Genomic DNA, 20,775 nt, shown 5'->3' on the forward strand with positions numbered 1-20,775 from the left:
TGATCTTTGTTAGCTTTTTTCTGTTGTAAGCCGCCCTGAGCCCGCCTCGGTGGGGAGGGCGGGATATAAATCGAATAAAATAAATAAAATAAATCGAATAAAATAATAAATAAATAAATGAAGTAGATGAGAGAGTATGACTGAATCAAGGTCACCCAAGTATGTTTCCATGCAGAGTGAGGATTTGAATCTAGGTCCACTAGATTCTACTTTACATTTTAAACACTACTCCACATTGGTCACAATAAATCTTTGGAACCCTTGAGAGAAATGCATATATTTCAGATTGCTCAACAAAGAAAATAAAGGAAAAGCTTTGTTATTAGGTACTTGATTATCCAGAACATTCAGTTAACAGCCACCGCCAAAAGACCAAGCTCCTCAGCCACGATACCACTCCACCTTTTAGCACATGCACACTCCCCTTCTTCAGCTGGTCAGCTTCATGAAATGGTTCAGAAAGATGTTTGGCAAAGGGCTGGAGACTATGCATATACTACTATGTACTGTCTGTTGCTGCAAGCAGGCTCCTACTATGTAAAATCCTGCATTGTTTAATATGTTGTGTTCAAATGGTTATGCTTTGTTTTATATTTCTGCTTGTTTTCAGTTTTCTGCAATCCAAATCAAATTGCATTGTTTACTGGATGTCCCATTGTGTTGAATGTGTTGACAAACTGTGTAATCCTTAAACCTAAGTGAGAAAGGCAGACTATTACAAATGTAAATAAATAAACTGCTGGACTTCTGACAGTTGGGACTGATAGCTGACATTCTCCTATGTTTCCCCCTCAGCCTGCCTCAAGCTGTCAGAAGCAGCTCTGCTAGAGGACTAGTGGGCAGCTGGCCTGCTTGTCTCCCAGCTGTGTAGGATGGCTCTGTGGCTTAGGAAGGTAGTGGAAAATTCCTGCTAGGCATTATTATGGCACCCTCAATGGGGTGGGATTTGGTCAATGTGGATTCTTCTGTTTAAGGAGCAGGATGAAACAATAAGTTCGTATATCTGGCATATCTGATTGTCAACCCCCATTTCCCAATAAACACCAATAACAAAGTTTTTACTGTGCATCAAATAAGGGATGGTGAAATGAGCAAAACACACACATGCCATTTTCTATAGCTCTTTCAGACGGTCCATGGAATCTGTGGATCCCCAAGAATGCTGACAGATTTCATCCTCAAAACAGATTTCATCCATGCAACCCTACGCAGTTACATACTTCTAAGTCCACTGGAATCAATCGGGACCTAGAAAGGTATAACTCTGCTTAGGGCAGCATTGTATCTCTCATAGTTATATAAATAACATTGAAAACCATGCCAAAAAGCGCTAAAGTAAGCACTTCAAACAGTGGGTGGGTTAAAAAGGAAGCACAGATTTGTTCTCAATTTGTAACCTGTAAAAAAAAATTAAAATACAATTTAAAATATAGACAGTATTATAAGAATTATTTAAAAACAAAAACTACTTGCCATAGCAAAATTACAGATAGCGGAATCAAAACAGTAAGTATGCTAATTTTAGGTTGCATAGCAGTTAAAGAAAAACAGTGCTTACTGTTTCAACATAGTGCTCATACTACAAAAATACTTAGTACCTTCCTTGAAAAGACATTACAGCACCGTCTCCTTGTTTGAGCTGATACATTCCATCATTTCCTTTATGTATTTGTACAGTACCTCCTAAAAGAGTACCAGCGCAAAATTCCACATATGTTGCCATATACGGAAGTGTCTTATGCTGAACTGTTTGTGATTTTTTTTACAAATGTGTTTGCTTATATGGTATGTAGATGAGTATGCTATTACCAATAGTGCTGTTCAACCTATCCTATATCTCAGATCATCAACTGGAAAGAAGCCAATATACATGCCAAGAGAGAATTGAACCTTGTGAGAATGTGCTTTATATTCCTTCAGATAAGAAATACAAGCTCTCTGGTAAGAAAATTCTCCTGAATTGCTCTTTGGGCTGCTACAAATTAGATGTCATGAGACTTATCTTCTCTAGATACCTGGAGGAAGAAAACATGGAAAACCCAGAAAAACCAATATCAATCTGTATGCAATGTTTAAGCAGCTGAGAAAACCATTAGAGGATCCAGGCTCCTAAGGGCATGTGTGCACACACACAAACACACACACACACACGGGGGTCTATGTGTGGAGCACATAAAATTTACAAGCAGAGAGCACAAGCCAAGGCCCTTAAAAATTAGTACACCATAGTGCCACCTTGTGGCTCAACCATCACTGCTCTCTGTAATAAAAACTATTTCAGGGAAAGTAGTTATCAAGATGGCTGCCCTCAGGAAGTAAGACAGTGTGTGTGTGTGTGTGTGTATTCGTGTTCACTCCCTCTCCCCACCACGGCTGACTGCTGCCTTGCCTGAGCTGCATGGTTTCTAAATCACTCACAAGATGGCCTCCACAGGAGCCAGAGATAGAGAGAACACACACAGTTACAATCTCTGAGGTATACAGGAGTTGAGCAAACACATACCATATCAGTCATGCCACAGAACTCATCCAGTTTTGTTAACATCCCTTCTATGCTCTCTTCTACTTCCTGCACCTGAAAACAAAAACAGAGATAATATAAGATAGTTGCATCTGTGAAATGAAGAAGAGGAACTAGCTCCTATAAACAAACATCAATGCAATAAGGTTAAACAACAATACCTCTTAAATAAAAATTTAATTCTGACATAAATGTTTATATTTTCAATGTGCTCTATATCAGATGGACTGTTATGAAAGAACAAAGAATTATGTAATGAATAATACATGGAAAAGACAAACTTTTTTCAAGAACTATGTTAAGGTTTGCAAGCCAAATAGCCTTCAAAATTTAACTCTCTCCATGAAATCTCCCATACATAAAATATCTCTAGTTTTATATATTCCCAGTGATGTACCAATCAAGTGTACGGACAGTCAAGGCATAGTTCAAATGACTTACAAAAATGGGAAACCATATTTAAGTCAATCATGCTAACTATTTAAGGGCCAGAATCAATTTCAGAAAAATTGCTAGACATCAGAAAAACAATATTAGAGCTGAAAAAATACAGATCTCGAGCTTTACAAAAAAAATTGTTTTTACTTAAACTGACGGGACACAAAGAAATACGAATATTTGCAAGTTCAAATTTTTTTATTTACTTATTTCGTTAAACTTTTTATAAGGTATTATTCTCCTCAGTACTGATAAAACTTCAGAACTACAGCACATTTTTAATGGAATATTTACATTTTGTTCAAATTTGCTCTTCAGACAACAACTTCAGGTCCCAGGATACTCAAGCACATTAAAAATCTGGAGTGGATTCAAGAAAAGAAAGACAGTGTACATTCAATTACCTTTCTTTATTGATCTTGGTGTCTTCTTATGGCTAGTGCAGACATTGCCTCTCTCTCTCTCTCTCTCTAGCACACATGAACAAAACCGCAGATCTAGGTCATCTGAGTACTACTGCAATGTTTGCATAAGATACATTACTAGGCTTTTAAAAATCCACAATATTTGCAGATTCAGATTAATATCAGGAGAGAAATACGCACACACACACTGTTCTTTTCTCATGTGTAAATGAGTAATCAGAAATAAATATGGTGAGGTCCAAGTTTAGAGCAGAGTTTTTAGATGATCTGGAAAGTGACAAAATAAAATAGTATTCTGTCAGAACATAACAGTTTATTAGCACCATGAAAACCATTTTTGTAAAGCTCCACTGAGATTTGTATTTTTTTCAGATTGCTCTTTAGTATTACTTTTCTGAAGTCCAACAATCTTTCTGAAATGGATTCTGGCCCTTAAACTGTTAGCATGATTAACTTGGGTATGGTTTCTCATTTTTGTAAGTCATGTGAACTATGTCTGGACTGCCTGTACACATTATAATTGGCACATCACATAGAATAAATAAAATTAGAGACATCTTATGCATGAGGCATTTCATGGAAAGAGTTAAACCTTGAAGGCTATTGGGTTTGCAAACCAAGTCAAGGGGGTCCTGGTTCATGAGCACTCATGCCACAATCAACATGTCAGTCTTTTAAGGTGCCTCAGGACTCTTTGTTGTATTGGGTGCAGCACACTTTTAAGCCAGCTGGAAAAAGTCTCCCACATAATTTGAAAATTTGTGCAACACATCTCTTACTGCAAGTGAAAAACAATTTCCCAGAGCAGTTCTCAGGGACAAGCATAATCCCAAATGCTTTATAATGCCTTTCAATGAACTGTGTTTGCAAGTTTTTGAATTTCACAGAACAATTTTTCAACAAAGAATTTTTAAAAAGAATTGTAACAGAAAAGGTCTGGTTAATTAAAAGTTTTTGATAACCTATCATTGAATTATTGTGGCCATCAACTGAATACACTGGAGAGGGGGGAAATACAAGTATGTAAAACTGCACCAGCAAACAAAAACTGATCCCAGATTATAGAGAATCATAAGAAAGCAAGGATAGGCAGTATTATTGCTTTAGGCAACAATAGTTAGGGAACTGGGCAGGTGGGAGAATGGTGATTTATGCTAGTAGTACTACCATACTGTTGTTATGGCTTCTAACCAGTACTCAGAACTTTAATTTCACATTCAAGGTGTCTCAACATTACAACTTGTGCAGTTTGAAAATACACTCCAGCATCCTGTGTATTTTGACCAAGACTTTTTATCTGTGGGTTAGATCCAACCACCTTTTTCTACTGGTGAAAAATGGAGATGGAGGCTTTCTTTGACCACTAAAAAGGTGATGTGGGGATCACGCTGCATGGCTGGTTGGCAGCTATAGTAAGGAGTGGGATTCAGTGAGACTGAATGAGAAACGTTGGCTGGATCCAACCCTATGAGATTTAAGTAAATGAATCATAGGTGCATAGCTGTGCTCTGAATAGCAAGACTAAGTGACCACTCAAACTCTTCTAGTTCTTAGATTTTATTAACATAATCATTTAGAGTGTGCATAGGAAAAAATAAAACATAATTAATCACTGGCTAAGTCTGAGCTAAAAACAATACCACCTTTTAAAAAGTTTTGGCTTCCATTTTAGCTAGAGAAAAGCTCTCCTTGTAAAGGCCTGGGTGTTTTCCACCTGGGGGATGGGCTTGGGTGGTTTCCCTATTGCTGCCGGGCTGCCAATATATTGCAGTGGCAAAAGGGCTTCCAAGGGGAAGGTGTCCCTATATTTTTCCTATCCCAGTTCCCTGCCAGTTGCCATACCCCTGTATCACCAGAGGATTTTTCAGTGTTTTTTTAAATTGGAAACTGAATATTATACCGATCTATCTTGTTCTGAATTCCCAACTCACGTCTTTTAAAAAATACCCTCCTGTCTTTTTTCATTATGGAAATATAAGGGGAAAGGCATATCTCCGTAATCAAAAAAGGTTAGAGACCTACTGATGAACTCAGGTACATTTGTTATAACTTTATAATGGTATCATGATATTGAATTGCCATTTTTTTTAAAGCCCTCCAGTGGGTGGAGGTGAGGAATGGTCACTTTTGGGGAGCAGGGCTGGGAAAATAGCAACAATGTGACTGGGAACAAAAAAAAAAAATACAGACTTTCTCATCAACATGAACATCACCCCAGCCTTGCCATGATCCTTCCCAAAAGCAAAGGAAATCTGAGAAAGATCACAGGAAAGTCTGAAAATTCAGAAGGTACATAAAAGCACCACAATGTTACGGGGAAGCAGGAAAAAAATTACTTCCCAACAGCATCCAAGCTGGGGCAAAAACACACACACAAACAAACAAACGTGTGTGTGTGTGTGAGAGAGAGAGATCTTGATTACTTTTGATTCAAGGAGCAATACCTTTTCTTCACTGCCATTATCAGGGCTTTTTTTGTAGCAGGAGTTCCTGCTACAAAAAAAGCCCTGGCCATTATAAAAAGCCAACAGTTTATGCAGTTGCAGATTTGGAGGCCTGAATGTAAAAGAAAGCTGGTTCCTATGGAAACATGAGTTTTCTTATAAAGATCCACAACATGTTCCAGTTGTATTACCATAGGGATCTTGTGTATCCTTATTAAACATGAATCTTAAAAACACTTAAAAAATTCACAGTAGACTGTGCATGTATTATATTTCAACATGCTCCACACGTTTTTGTACATCACCTTAAGTGTATGAGAGGAATCATTACTCAGTGGTAGAGCACATGCTTACAGAAGATCCCAGGTTCAGTTCCTGGCATCTTCGGGTCCTCAAGAACATTATGTGCCTGACATCGTGCAGAGTGACTGCATGACAGAACAGACAACACTAAACAGCATGGATCAGTGGTACAACTGTATAAGGAAGCGTACAATATTAACAGAAAGATGACCAATAGATTACTTAAATAAATAAGACAATAATAAACGCTTGAGTGGTGTGGGGAAAAAATGCATTCTACAGTAACTCTGAGCCCATCCATGCTTTCAAAACTCACTTTTCATACGAGAGTGTAGTTGGCTTCCACTGAGAGAATTTTATCTCCTGCTTTGATGCACTGCTTATAAAATGTGGCTTTACAGGCCTATATAAACGATAAGTCATAGAGCCAGCAATCTGGAGACAAAGGGCATATTCACATGGGAGCCTCACACAGTGCTAGTTAAATGCTTTAGCACTAAATCAAACATGTGAGAAGCAGTACTCCTCAGAAGAAGATACCAGCATTGTAAAACAAATTGTGCAACATCTCTGTATGTAAGCTTATGGTATCACACTGATCTAACAATTCTCTCCACTGCATGTACTCACTGGGATCTAATACATGTTAATGCACTCATCCCGTACTTATAAAAAGTAAACTGGACTGAATGTAGAGGGGGAGAAATCAACAGTACATGCATACATACACTGAATGACGTAGTACTTGAACTATGGGCTGAAACAGACATGGTCTGTATTTGAATTGGGGGAATCCCAGAAAGCGGGGGAGAGGAGATGTAATCCTGCTAACACTGTTATTACAAGTTCTAAAGGAAGTACAGACAGGTTTTTTTCTAAAACAGTGATAGCAGCAAAGGAAGTCCAATCATGAGTGAAACAAAGCAGAAGTTGGACAGTTAAACTGCTTCTTCCCCTCTCTTGTAAACCTGGTCCAAACCATGGCTGCACATCTGTACTATTTATCTTTTACAGAGTCATGGAGATCTGTGATCTTCATTGTGGCTGTTCTGGTTCACTTGCAATCCCTTAGTCATTACCTTTTAGACCCAAAAGATCAAGATGACAGTCCAGTAACTCCCATATATCCTCAATTCCACGACCAGCTTACCCACACTTGCTATAGCAGCTGCTATAAGAGTCCTGAATATTTAACAGCCAGATTTGAGTCAAGTAGCACCTTACAGATCAAAAAGATTTTTTGGGGGTATGACCTTTTGAGCATCCAAGTTCCCTTGCCAGATAGAAGAATGGAAATCCATGAATATTTCTATCCCAGTGTGAAGGTGGGAGACTGCTGTAAAAAAGGAGCCAGTATGCAGAGGTACAATGTGAAATGTAATCTGAACAATGAAGAATGTGATTCAAGAAGTCACAATTGCCTATAGACTGTCAACTGTGGAAGCATACAGAACTTCATACAGGGATTGTTAGAACTGTCCCAAGTATTTTAAAAAATGTTGGTACAAGTATACAGGAAACCATGAACTATTTAGTGTGAAAAAATGTTAAAAAGCAACTGAAAAACATTAAGGTGGTTTTTTAATCATCCATCCATTTCAGGTTTTTCCTCCAAGGAGTTCAGAGAAATGTGCATGGCAGGTTTAAGCTGAGAGGTGACTTGTCCAAGGCAATTGGGTAGATTTTATAAATAAGTGGGGAATTTGCATTTCCCATGTCAAATCCATCTTCTTTCTAAGCCTGAATGCCAGATATCAATTTAAATGACTATGGCTGTTTCCACATGGATGTTTTGTTTTGCCTTAGCTTCCTTACAGTAGAACTATTTTCTGGAGTGGTGAAGGAGAAGATATTGGGTTTATATTCCTCCCTCCACTCTGAATCACAGAGTTGCTCACAATCTCATTTACCTTCCTCCCCCACAACAAACATCCTATCAGGTAGGTGGGGCTGTGAGAGCTCTCCCAGAAGCTGACCTTTCAAGGACAACTCTGCAAGAGCTATGGCTGACCCAAGGCCATCCCAGCAGTTAGTGGAGGAGTGGGGAATCACACCTGATTCTCCCACATAAGTCTGTACAATTAACCACTACACCAAACTGGCCCTCTCTATTTGGCATCCTCTTATTTGTCTTAGTTCCATTTCCCCCATCCCCCTGCTTTGCTGCAATCTTTCCAAGTGTATTTTGTACAATCTTTTTGGAAAGTCAGCAGTCAAAGCAATGCCAGATGGTTTGTGAACATGAAAGTGCAGGGCATTCCACAATTCCGCAGGGCCTGCAAGACTACTCTTTTTAAGATGGCCTTCGCTGAATGCTGAGCTAATGATAGATTCACTGCTGTTGTATTCCGCCATCAATTTATTAAAAACCGACCATTGGTACTTACCGTGAGGGGTCATTCTCCTCTGGGTACAGGAGGACATCTTGGGTGCTTTCCACCATCTTGTCAGGGAGGCAGGAAATAGAATAATTCTTCTTCCTCTTCCTTGACCCTAGAGTACCCAGATCTCCTCAGTTGGGATACTCCGAGAAGCAGTTTCTAAACTATCAACCTTACTCAGAAGAATGAAACAGTAATAATAGTAATAACATTAATAACAGTCAGTTAATATGCTAAAGGCATAATAGAAAAGAACAGTGAAGCAGCAAGAAAAAGTGTAATAGATATAGATATGGCAGAACAGACCCTAGTATGAGCGATGCGATGTTGGGGGCAAGATGTTCTCCTGTACTCAGAGGAGAATGACCCCTCACAGTAAGTACCAATGGTTGTTCTCCCTCTGAGTCGGAGGCCATCTTGGGTACTCCTATAGCAGTAGATTAATGACTGGGTGGGGCATCGCTCTCTTCTAGTAATACATGTTGTAAAACTTTTCTGCCAAATGCTGAACTATAAGTGTTTAATTTGTAATGTCGAACAAATGCTGAAATGGAAGACCATGTCACAGCCTTGCACACTTCGTCCACTGAAGCATATTTGTTAAAGGTTGCATTAGTTGCTGCATTTCTGGCTGAATGTGCTGTAATCCTTTTGGGTACTTCTAATTTCACTGCTCTATAAGCTTCCATGATGCATTGCTTAATAGCATAACTGATGGCTGAGGTTGACATCTTCTGGCCCAACCTTGGTTGCATAATGTTGATAAACATGGCATCCGTCTTCTGAATTGGTTCTGTCCTGACTAAGTATGCCTTCAGGCAACGTCTAACATCTAAATTGTGCCACATTCATTCCCTAGGATGTTTAGGGTCTGGACAGAATGATGGCAAATGTAGTTCCTGTGATTTGTGAAATTTAGATACAACCTTGGGCTGAAAGGCAGGATTTGTACAAAGAACCACTTTGTCTTTGTGAAAAATACAGAGTTCTTTCTTTACAAACAAAGAATTAATCTCCGAAACCCTTCTTGCTGATGTGAACGCTATCAAGAAAATGGTCTTCAAACATAGCCATCTTAGCTAAATGTCCTGTAAAGGCTCGAAGGGTGATTTTGTGAGTGCAGACAAGACAGTGTGTAAATGCCATGTTGGAAACCTGTGTGTTTGTGGAGGACACTTGAGTGTGGCCCCCCGTAAGAATCTTTGTACGTGTGCGTGTCTGGAAACATTTTTGCCCTGTATCAGTCCCAATACAGAGGATAATGCTGCTACTTGCCTACGTAAAGTGGCTGGTTTCAGACCAGATTGTAGCCCATCTTGCAAGAATTCCAAAATGTATTGAATTGAAGAGTTAAGTGGATCCCTTGCTTTCCTTCGGCACCACCTATGAAACGCTTTCCAAGTAGCATTGTAAATGCTGGTGGTGGACTCCTTTCTGGAGGCCAATAATGTATTAGTAATCTCTGAAGAGTAACCTAACTTCAGGAATGTAGACCGTTCAATTTCCACGCGGTCAACTGCAGCCATTCTGGGTGTGGATGCCAGATTGGGCCCTGTGTCAACATGTCTGGAAGGATCTCCAACCGCAGGGGTTGAATGGTCAATAGCTTTTGAATAGAAGAGAACCATGGGTGTCGTGGCCACCACAGAGCTACTAGGATAACTTGTGTTTTCTGTTGTTGTACCTGACGAAGGAATCTTGATAGCACCGGAATCGGAGGGAAGGCATACAGAAGTCCCTGAGGCCAAATCCCTGTCAGAGCATCCATTGCCGCTGCGGCCAGATGAAAAAAAACCTGGTGTAAAATGATGGTACTTGATAATTGATGTGAGAAGCAAACAGATCCACGACCGGTTGACCAAACTGTTCGACTATCTGTTGGAATACTGACGTCTTCAATCTCCATTCTCCAGGTTGTATGGTCATTCGACTGAGCCAATCTGCTTGGATGTTGGTAATGCCCTTGATGTGTTCTGCCCTGATGGACAGAAGGTGGTGTTCTGCCCAGTTGAATAGTGTCTTTGCTTCTCTGGATAGAGCTGAGGATCTCGATCCCCCCCTGGTGGTTCAGGTAGGACTTTGCAGCCATGTTGTCTGTTCGTATTAGAACATGTCGTTTCCACACTAGATCGCTGAAGAATAGTAGGGCTAGACGGATTGCTCCTAACTCTAAAACACTGATTGGGAGTTGAGCCTCTGACGTTGACCAGCGTCCCTGTGTTGCTCCCCATCCTGACAGACTGGCATCCGTGAACTCTCTGGGAAGGTAGTAAACTCTCCCTTGTCGAAGATTGGAGTCCTTGGACCACCACATCAAGGACTTCTTGACCTCTAGTGTGACCTTGATCTGTGGATTCTGCTTTTCCATGATCTGGTACTGAAGGGGACGGAGCAAGCTTTGTAAAAGTCTCATATGTAGTCTGCCCCATTGAACTGCGTCTATGTTTGAAATAAGTAGGCCCATCAATTTGGCTAATGTCAATAATGGAGTGTGAGCATTCTGAATGACCAGATTCACGAGCTGCTTGGTTTTTTGGATCTTGTTGCTCGGGAGAAAGAGAGAGTTCTTTCATGTGTCTATGATCATCCCCAGATGTTCTAGCCATTGTGTAGGCTCTAGGGAACTCTTGGCTAGCTTTATGAGGAAACCATATTCCTGTAGACACCAGATGGTTGTTTGGACGTCTGATAGAGCTTTCTGATTGGACACTGACCTGATCAAAAGGTCATCTAGGTATGGATGAACATGAATCTCCTGTTGCCTGAGATGAGCCACCATGTTCACCATCACTTTTGTGAAGACTCTGGGGGCTGTGGCTAGGCCGAAGGGAAGTGCTCTGAATTGGAAATGTCTGTGTCCCGCGCAGAATCAAAGGAACCGCTGATGGGATAGTAGGATTGGAATGTGGAGATAAGCTTCCATAAGATCCAATGATGTGAGGAACTCTCCTGGTTGTAGGGCCTCTGTGATTGACTTCAGGGTCTCCATGAGAAAGTGCCAAAGTCGAATGAATCTGTTGAGAAACTTTAGGTTGAGTATTGCTCTCCAATCCCCATTCTTCTTGAGGACCGTGAAGAATATTGAGTATACGCCTCGACCCACCTGATCTGCTGGCACATATTTTATAGCATGGATTTCTAGGAGATGTGTGATGGCCTTGTTTGTTATTGATCTTTTTACCAAATTCTTTCGGATCGGGGATACTAGGAAACGTTCCGGTGGGGTGTTTTTGAATTCTATTGCATAACCGCAAGAGACCATCTCTAATGTCCAGCAGTCTGTCTGGGAAGCCTCCAGGCGTCTTGAAAATACTGAAGTCTTCCCCCTACCGGAATTGAAGTCCAGTCACGCCTTGTTAAACTTTGATTCCCGTTCCTGTTTGTCCCTACGATCTGAGTTCTGTTTGGGGAATCTAGGATTGTTGAATCCTTTTCTGAAGGGTTGTCTTGGTTGATTCCAATATGATCTCTTGTTATCTGAATAAGGTCTTGGTCTGGCCAAGGTGTGTGAGGAACAAAATGGCTGAGAATAAAAACCTCTTCTATCAGTTCTCCAAAGGTTCTTTAACATGGTCTTCTTTTTGTCTTTAGTTTTCACTAAAATCTTGTCTAAGGCACTACCAAACAGTTTTTCTCCTTGAAACGGGTAAGATATCACGATTTGCTTGGATTGGTTGTCTGTGGGCCATGCTCTCAGCCAGATGCCTCTTCTGGTTACTGCCCCTGAGGCCAGACCTCTTGAACAAAAGGTGAGTGCGTCTAAGGAAGCGTTGGCCGTGAATTCCGCTGCTTTAAGCAGCCTAGAGGTTCCCTCCATTAACTTCTTATTGTTTTCTGGTAACAGCTGAGAAAGCCTCCTAGCCCAGACTATAGCTGCTCTGGATACAATGGAGGACGCTGTACATGCCTTTATTACCATGGTTACCACCTCGTGAGATCTTTTTAGAGCCAGATCGATCTTCTTGTCCCAATTGTCTCTGATGGAACCATGACCATCTTCTGACAACAAGCCCGGGTTCTGAAGTGCAGTCACTGGCGCATCCACCACTGGAACTTGTAACATCTCATTTGCAAAAACAGGCAAATCATATAACTTTTTTACAAAACCAGGAAACTGGCGATTAGAGTTAGGTTTTCCCCATTCAGCTTTGAGTTGCCTCTCAAAAGTGATATCATTGCACCAATTACGTTGCTCGCGGCTGCTCTAGGCGTTTCCGGGGAAACTCTATGGTTTTCCCGGATGCTCTAGCCATTTGAGAGGTGAAAACTCTATGGTACCTATTGTAACACAGAGTTTTTCCCTCCCAAATGGCTAGAGTGTCCAGGAAAACCATAGAGTTTTCCTGAAAATGCCTAGAGTGGCCACCGTGCGCCATCGCTGGCATGATGATGTCACTTCTGGGTGATGTCATCATGCCGGTAACTCTGGGGGAAGTTCCCCCCACCAGCCTCAATTGTATTTCTTCCACTTGAAGATACTCTCAGAGGGTAGCTGTGTTAGTCTACAGTAGAGGTAGCTGAGCTGGTCTACAGGAGAACAGCTATATTTGAGTCCAGTATAACCTTAGAGCCCAACAAGATTCTGGGAGTATAAGGTTTTGAGAGTCAATATTTCCTTCAACCCTTCATTGTTCTTCCATTTGTATTTCTTCCAGTGTGTATCTGACAAAGTGACTCATTAAAGATTGTAGTCTGCGTTGGTCTTTAAGATGCTACTGAACCCATATCTTGTTCTTTCAGTCAGGTTCAATTTGTTATTGCAGCCTGGCTTGGGAGGGAGGATTCCATTTCCCTTCAACTGTGCATGTCACACCTTCCACTCCTTTTGCTGTTATTGCTACAATCTAGGTTTAAACAAATGGCTCTGCCATCCTTCTCAGCTAAATTCAGGTTGGCAGTCATGGTGGTCTGAAACAACAGCACAAAGTTTGAGTCCAGTGGCACCTTTAAGACCAACAAAGTTTAATTCTGGGTATAAAATTTCAGGTGCATGCACATTTGTTCCAATTTATCTGAAGAAGGGTGCATGCAACCAAAAGTTCATACCCAGAATTAAATTATGTTGGTCTTAAAGGTGCCACTGGACTCAAACGCTGTTCTGTCATCTCAATTAGTTAATTCTAAGACTCAGTCCAGTGCTTGCTCTTGAAAAAGGCCTCCAGAAAACAGAGCTTCATCCAGACAAGCATATTCAAGTAAAACCACACTACAGTTTTAATTGAAGAATTCTGGATGAATCACAGAACATCCCCATGGTTTACAGAAAGATCCCAGCAAAATTTTAGTGGTTGGAAATTGCTGGTAGCCTATGTGGTACACAGTTAAAACGAGAAGAATTTCAAAGTATTAAAAACTAATATGCAAATATCAATACATAAGCTTTCACTTCTGAAAGGAGTAACTACTTCTCAAAATTACTCCCTTGATAATAAAAGCTCAGCAGTACCAGAACAGTCACAGGGTCCTCAATTTGAGAATAAATTATACATATTAAACATAATATACATTACAAATGTAAGCTAGTCTCCATTTACAATGAATAGTGCAACTTTCGCCCCTCTCGTCTTTTATACTCCCATTTAATGCCTTGATGAAATATATTTTTACCACAGGAGGTAAGCACCTGTACATAGTTAGAATCAAAGAGCTGGAAGGTACCTTCCAGGATCATCTAGTCCACCCCCTTATGTTGTTTCCTGGTACTGGTATTCAGAGGTTTACTGCCTCTGAATATGGTGGTTCCTTTTAGTCAACATGGCTAGAAGCCACTGATAGACCCATCCTCCATGGATTAGTCTAATCCCCTTTTAAAGCTGCCTATGCCTGTGGCCACCATGACCTGGATGGCCCAGGTTAGCTTGATCTCATCAGATATCAGAAACTAAGCAAGGTCAACCCTGGTTAATATTTGGATGGGAGACCACCAAGGAATACCAAGATTATTTAGGGTTGGAACACTTTTCCTATGAAGTTTAAAGCGCTTGGGGCTCTTTAGCTTGCAGAAACGACAACTAAGGAGTGACAATGATAGAGGTTTACAAGATTATGCATGGGATAAAGAAGGTAGAAAAAGAAGTACTTTCTCTCAATACAAGAACTTGTGGGCACTCAATGGAATTGCTGAGCAGTTGGATTAGAACAGATAAAAAGGAAATACTTCTTCACCCAGAGTGATTAACACATGGAATTCACTGCCACAGAAGATGGTGGCAGCGACAAGCATAGACAGCTTCAAGAGGGGATTGGATAAACATATGGAGCAGAGGTCCATCAGCGGCTATTAGTCACAAGGTATAGATGGAACTGTCTGTTTGGGGCAAGTGATACTCTGTATTCTTGGTGCTTGGGTGAGGGGGCAACACTGGGAAAGCTTCTAGTGTCCTGGCCCCACTGGTGGACCTCCTGATGGCACCTGGGTTTTTGACCACTGTGTGACAGAGCGTAGGACTGGATGGGCCACTGACCTGATCCAACATGGCTTCTCTTATGTTCTTATGTTAAGTAAAGGCAGACAGTGGCAAATGACCTACAAACACTTCTTACTTTGAAAAATCCACCAGGTCACCATAAGTCAGCTGTGTCCTGATGACAAAAAATAAAAACCTACAGCCATCACTAGCAGTGAATCTCACATTTTAGTCACTCTCTGTGTAAAGAATAATGTTTTTTCTGCCTATTCCTTCTCCAACTCTTCAACATCCAGCTTTAATTGTCTGCTGTGCTGATTTTGTTCTATGTTCATCAAAAGCATAATAGTGACACTTTTGTCTTGCAGGGTTTTTTGTTTGCTTGTTTTTGTTCCAGACCACTGTGGCAAAACTCCTCTACCACCTCCTTTCTGATAACTTCACAGAGGGATTCAGGTGGGTAGCCATGTTGTTCTGAAGCAGCAAAACAAAGTTTGAGTCCAATGGTACCTTTAAGACCAACAAAGTTTTATTCAGAATGTAAGCTTTCGTATGCATGCATACTTCTTCACAGAGGGAGCCAGTTTACTCCTGCAAAGTTAAACCGGAGATCAAGGACACCCTCAAAGCAAAGCTTCCTCCATCACCAGGTTTCAAGAGCACTGTCATTCAGGAATCTTGTATCTGATGAAGTGTGCATGCACCAGAAAACTTATACCCAGAATTAAACTTTGTTGGTTTTAAAGGGGCTGTGCTGGAGTCAAACTTCAGTCTGTTGCTTCAGACCAACAAGGCTACCTACCTGAATCTGACTTCAGGAAAGCTGACGATGAACGTTGTTAAGTGACTGAACTCCTGATCCACCTTTTTGGGGGAAGAGGGGACAGCCCCCTCAAAAAGGTATAGCATACCAAAAGCTTATTAAGGATGCCATGACATTTGTGAACCAAAGCATACTTCATAAAATAAATCCAAGTGGGCAGCCGTGTTGGTCTGAAGCAACAGAACAAAGCAGCAGACAAGTTGCCGCTTTAAGACCAACTAAGTTTTATTCAGAATGTAAACTTTCGTATGCTCTAAGCAGACTTCATCAGACTTCCATTTTGGTCTGATAAAGTCTGCTTAGAGCATACGAAAGCTTATATTCTGAATAAAACTTAGTTGGTCTTAAAGGTACTACTTGTCTACTGTTTTGTTCATAAAATAAAACCAGTAAGGTGAATTTTTTTTTTACACATCAAGAAGCGTTTTCTTTGTCTCCAGCCTAATCCCGTCTCACGAGGCACCAGTGACTACACAATCCGACTACAACCCCATGCGGGTTGCTCCTCGACTAGCGTGACCCTTTAAAAACCCCTCCCAAACGCCCCACACACCTCCTGCCGCCAAATTCCTGGTCCTTTCCCTCCCCGCCATTGCGGAGAGCTGCCAAGACCGCTTCGGCATCCAGGGCCACAGCCCTCAGGCCACGACTATCGCCCGCCCACATCCCGGCTCGCTTACCTCCGCCCCCGCCTCAAGGACCAGGCACAGGGCGAACTGCCGCGTCTCGCTGTCTTCTGCTGCCGCTGCTTCCGCCGCCGCCGCCTCCCCCTCAGCCCTCCTCAGGGGCTGTCCGTTGCGCTCTTCCTCCTGTGCCGCCCAGTCGCCGCTTGAAGGTAATGAGGCGCGTCTCAAGGCGACGGAGGACTCTTGCTCTTCAGCGGCGCCGCTCATGGCGGATTTCCAGGGCCCCGAGACCTCTAGCAAAAGGGCGACCGTGAGCGGCAAGTCCTGCGACCGCTTCTGAGTCCCGGCGGCCGGCTGAGGCAAAGCCGCTCCTCCGGGTGTTGGTTTCCCGCAAGCAAGGTTGGGGCTCCCCCTAGTGCGGCCGGCTCAGAACGGCGCGCCCGCCAAAAATGATTCCTGAGGCGAAGAAGAGCAGCGCGTGCTGCTCTTGATGCTGGGGGATGACTCACTTCAGGTGCCAATCCTGTGCCGCGCTGAGTCTGAGAGGAAGGGTAATGTGCTGAACTGCGCTGAATTGGTTCAGACTTAGTGTTAAAAAAAAAGAAAAGGCATTGCCTGCAAATAAATATTAAATAGACTTCTGGGGTTGGACTAGATGACCCCGGAGGCACCTTCCGACTCCAATATTCTATGACCTTAAGGAGCAATTAGTTTTAAATTTAATTCACAGATCGTTGGATGTTGCTGAATCCCAGTCATTCATACTTGTATTTTCCTGTGTGGATACATTTCAATCATTGTTGTAGTGCAACTATACAGTATCCAGCGATTTGTGGATACTCAGGGCTTTTTTTGTGCAGGAACACTCTGGAACGCAATTTGGCTTGGCATCAGGAGGTGTGGCCTAATCGGCAAATGAGTTCCTGCTGGGCTTTTTTTAAAACAATTAAAGTAGTATTATGGTACCTCAAAGTCTGAGTTTTAATTCAGCAAAAATGTGGGAGAATTGGCCTCTTCAGATGCTGCGAGTGTCAGTCAGTCTATGGCCCACAGGCCATTCAAGAACAGAAAAACTTTTATAATGTGTTTGCAGTCATTTTATATGAAAATGGGGGAGGGTGAATGGGATAAAGGGGCTGTAAAATGCAGAAGGACCAAGTTAAATGTAATGATGTGAAATGCAAACCTAGTCAGGGGAAAACAGATGTTTCTTTATTTGCGAGCCTAGGTGACACCCACACTAGATGGGTCAACTAGCTGCTTAACTAGTGAACGTTCTCTGTATTTTTCTTGATTTTATTTAATTTTACATCAGTATGTTACATAATTACTGCCTGCATTTTATGACCCTTTGGTCCTACTGTGTTTTGTTCTTCATAAAACAACTGCATAGTTAGGATCCACTTATTGCATCTAAAGAAGTAAGCTCTAGTCTACAAAATCTTCTACTGGAATAATATGTAGTTTGTTTTTCAAGTGCCACAAGACTCCAGAACAATAGTTGGCATACTACTAAATTCAGCTTATATGGCAGTTATCTTTGCCACAGGTACTCCAGCATTTTCTGCAGTAAACATAAAGTGTGGGTGAGAGGCACCTGTCCACTGAACTCATGGGAATATGTTTTGGAGAGCCATAGTCCAATCTGAACTTCCAAATGTATAATCACAGGCATTTCAGAATTTATATTTGTCATTTATGTTTTACATGTTTGCTGTAGAATTTACACATGTATACAGCAAACATGATAGCCATACAGTGTATGGAGTCAGTGTAGGTAGGCATTCCAGTAGCTTTTTTTTCAGCTGAGAAGGGCGAGGAGTGGGCATTCCAGTAGCTTTTTTTTTTTAACTAAACGAGCCGTCAGGTCCCCTTATTCACAAAAACGCCATTAAAGAAGGGTGACCCACTGAGGTGTGCATCACTTCTACTGTGGATAATGAAAATATCCACCAGAAGATCAGACACTTGACAGCTAAGTAGATAAGTTTGTCATGAAATATTCATTTGCCTTTCTACTTTGACTAGCAGTGAAGGTAGCTTACAAGGAAAGAGAATTACACTAAAACACAGCATCAGCAAAAACTATAACATAAGTTTAGAAGCAGCAAGAGAGACCAAAAATGTTATTTATCATCTAATTTCAGACTAGCATATGTGCAGTCCTTCTTTAAGGATGGGTGTGTCTTAAGACAGGGATCTTATTTACATGGTCTCATTGGAAACAGCTCATACAATAAGTAGAAACAGTTGGCCAAACTGAAATATGTGGCCTTTTGTGGGTGGTGGTAATTGTAAACCAGCAGGACTGTAAAGAATTCTCCTGAGGATTTTTAAATAGTTTGTTCACATTTGTCAACACTGACATTTGTCCTACTACAATATCATTAGTACGAAAGCATCGCATGTTAGATGTAGGGAGAGTTTTCCTGCAAATAATAGCAATATAGTTTGTTCACTTATTTCAACACTCACATTTGTCCCGCTATATCGGTGTTTCCCATTTGCAGGGTTGTGACCCGTGAAGTGTTCTTCAAGATATGAGCTTTCATGTGCCTTGCAATATGTTCTTTTGGGGACCTGGGCAGCAAAGAAAGGGGGGAGTAGGTATTCCAGTAGCTTTTTTTTTCAGCCGAGAAGGGTGGGGAGTGGGCATCCCAGTAGCTTTTTTTTTAACCAAATTACCTGGGCAGCAAGGAAAGGGGGGAGTAGGCATTCCAGTAGCTTTTTTTTCAGCCAAGAAGGGCAGGGAGCGGGCATTCCAATAGCTTTTTTTTTTTTAACCAAACGACCCCTGGGCAGAATTGTAGCTGGCTGGGGTTATCTGATGGTAAAGCTTTTTTTTCCTTTGCTCTTTTTCTCTCTCCCTCCCTCTCTCCCCCTCTCTCCCCCTCTCCCTCTCTGCAAGTGATGCTCTGTCTGTATTTTTGGTGCTAGGGGTGGGAAGGGGGAAGCAACAGTGGGAGGTCTTCTAGTGCCCTGGCCCCACTGGTGGACACTCTGGTGCTTTCTGGGCATTGTGTGAGAGAATTTTGGACTGGATGATCCACTGGCCTGATCCAACATGGCTTCTCTTATGTTCTTTCTTTCCATGTCTTTCCTTTCCTTTCCTTCCATTTCATTCTTTCCCTTTCTTTCCTTCCATTTTTACTGGATGAACCTTTTCTGTTCATCATATTGTTGTTGCAGACATAGGAGCTCTGCCAATGAAAAGTTGGCACCCCCAGTTGTAGCCAGCTGGCCTTTTTATGAGATTTCTGTGTGAGTGAGTGAGAGGTGTGGAGCAGAAAGAATTATTGGAGATTACTGCTGTATATCTCAACAGCACTGGAAGTGATGGTACTATGAACTTGGCAGCATTTTAGTGGTCCTGCTTTTAACAGCTGTCTGACACCAAAATTAAACTCCTCCTGTAGATATTAAAAAGGATGAAAGAAGTTCACTGGTTAAATATCTGCACAACAGGTTGCTTTTCAAGGCATGGGAAACACAGCCAGTAAAAAGCTGCAAGCCCCTCATAAATATCCTTTTTGGGATAATTGCAGAAAAGCTTGCATGAGCTTCATATAACTTGAAATTAATTCATTAATTGGAGTACAATTCTCTGCTACCTTTCACAGCAATTTCCCAGTGTTTCAGCCAAGGAAAAGTATGAAAAATAGCTGCCAAAAGATTTTCTTGAAACCAAGCAAGCTTGGTTGTAGCTTGAAAGGGTTGCACTAGTGGCAGCTGAAGGAAGGGCCTACTAAATGTGTCAGCATATTTTGAGGTAGAGTAGCTGCCAGGGCCCAGTGTGGGTGGTACACAGTGCTGGCATTCCTGATGACAATGGCAGCAGCACTCCCAACTGCATACACTGGTCGGTGCTGTTGAGGAAGGGATGTGTAGGTGATGCAGGCAATTGAACATGGGCATTAGGAGCGCTTGCAAGCTGGAGAAGAACACACAGATAGGTGCATGCAGGAGTGGGGGTGGAAAGAGAGGACCCTGGGAATGTATGAAAGTTGCAGACCACCCACTTTCCACCCCCATTTTGGCTCAGCATGAGTTTCAGAGAGATTTTTCTGACAACGAAGTTACTTCAGAAGAAGAGGCAGGTTTGGGGGAGTGCTCTGGAAGTGACACCACAGGAAATGACATAATTCCTGTCTCCTGATTCCACCACTGAATTTTAGTGGGCCGCGAAGGAGAAGTGTAAAAATAACTGGGCCACAGGAAAGAAAAGTTTGGGAAACCCTGCGCTATATCATTAGTATGTAAGTGTTGCATGTTGGATGTGGGCAGAGTTTTTCTCCAAAGAACAACAATATTTCCATTAATTATTACACTGTGTGTGTATAACACTAAGGTAACGTCTAGAATACTTGCGCCCCACACAAAATTTTTAAATATACTGCTAACCCTGGA

The 20,775-nt window shown here is 41.7% G+C and overlaps 1 protein-coding gene across 1 annotated transcript in view; it reads right to left on the reverse strand.

The window, feature by feature from the left end:
- The window catches only part of BCAS4 (breast carcinoma amplified sequence 4), an 82,465-nt gene extending 65,713 nt beyond the window's left edge, over positions 1–16,752 (reverse strand). The window contains exons 1-2 of the mRNA XM_060233236.1: positions 16,423–16,752; positions 2,504–2,575 (exon numbers count right to left, since the gene is read on the reverse strand). Of these exons, the coding sequence (XP_060089219.1) occupies positions 2,504–2,575; positions 16,423–16,635 (285 nt within the window). The 5' untranslated portion in view covers positions 16,636–16,752. The remainder of the gene's footprint in view (positions 1–2,503; positions 2,576–16,422) is intronic.
- Between the last annotated feature and the right edge of the window lie 4,023 nt (positions 16,753–20,775).

The sequence above is a fragment of the Heteronotia binoei genome, chromosome 2 (assembly GCF_032191835.1).
Source record: "Heteronotia binoei isolate CCM8104 ecotype False Entrance Well chromosome 2, APGP_CSIRO_Hbin_v1, whole genome shotgun sequence".
Taxonomy (NCBI): Eukaryota; Metazoa; Chordata; class Lepidosauria; order Squamata; family Gekkonidae; genus Heteronotia; species Heteronotia binoei.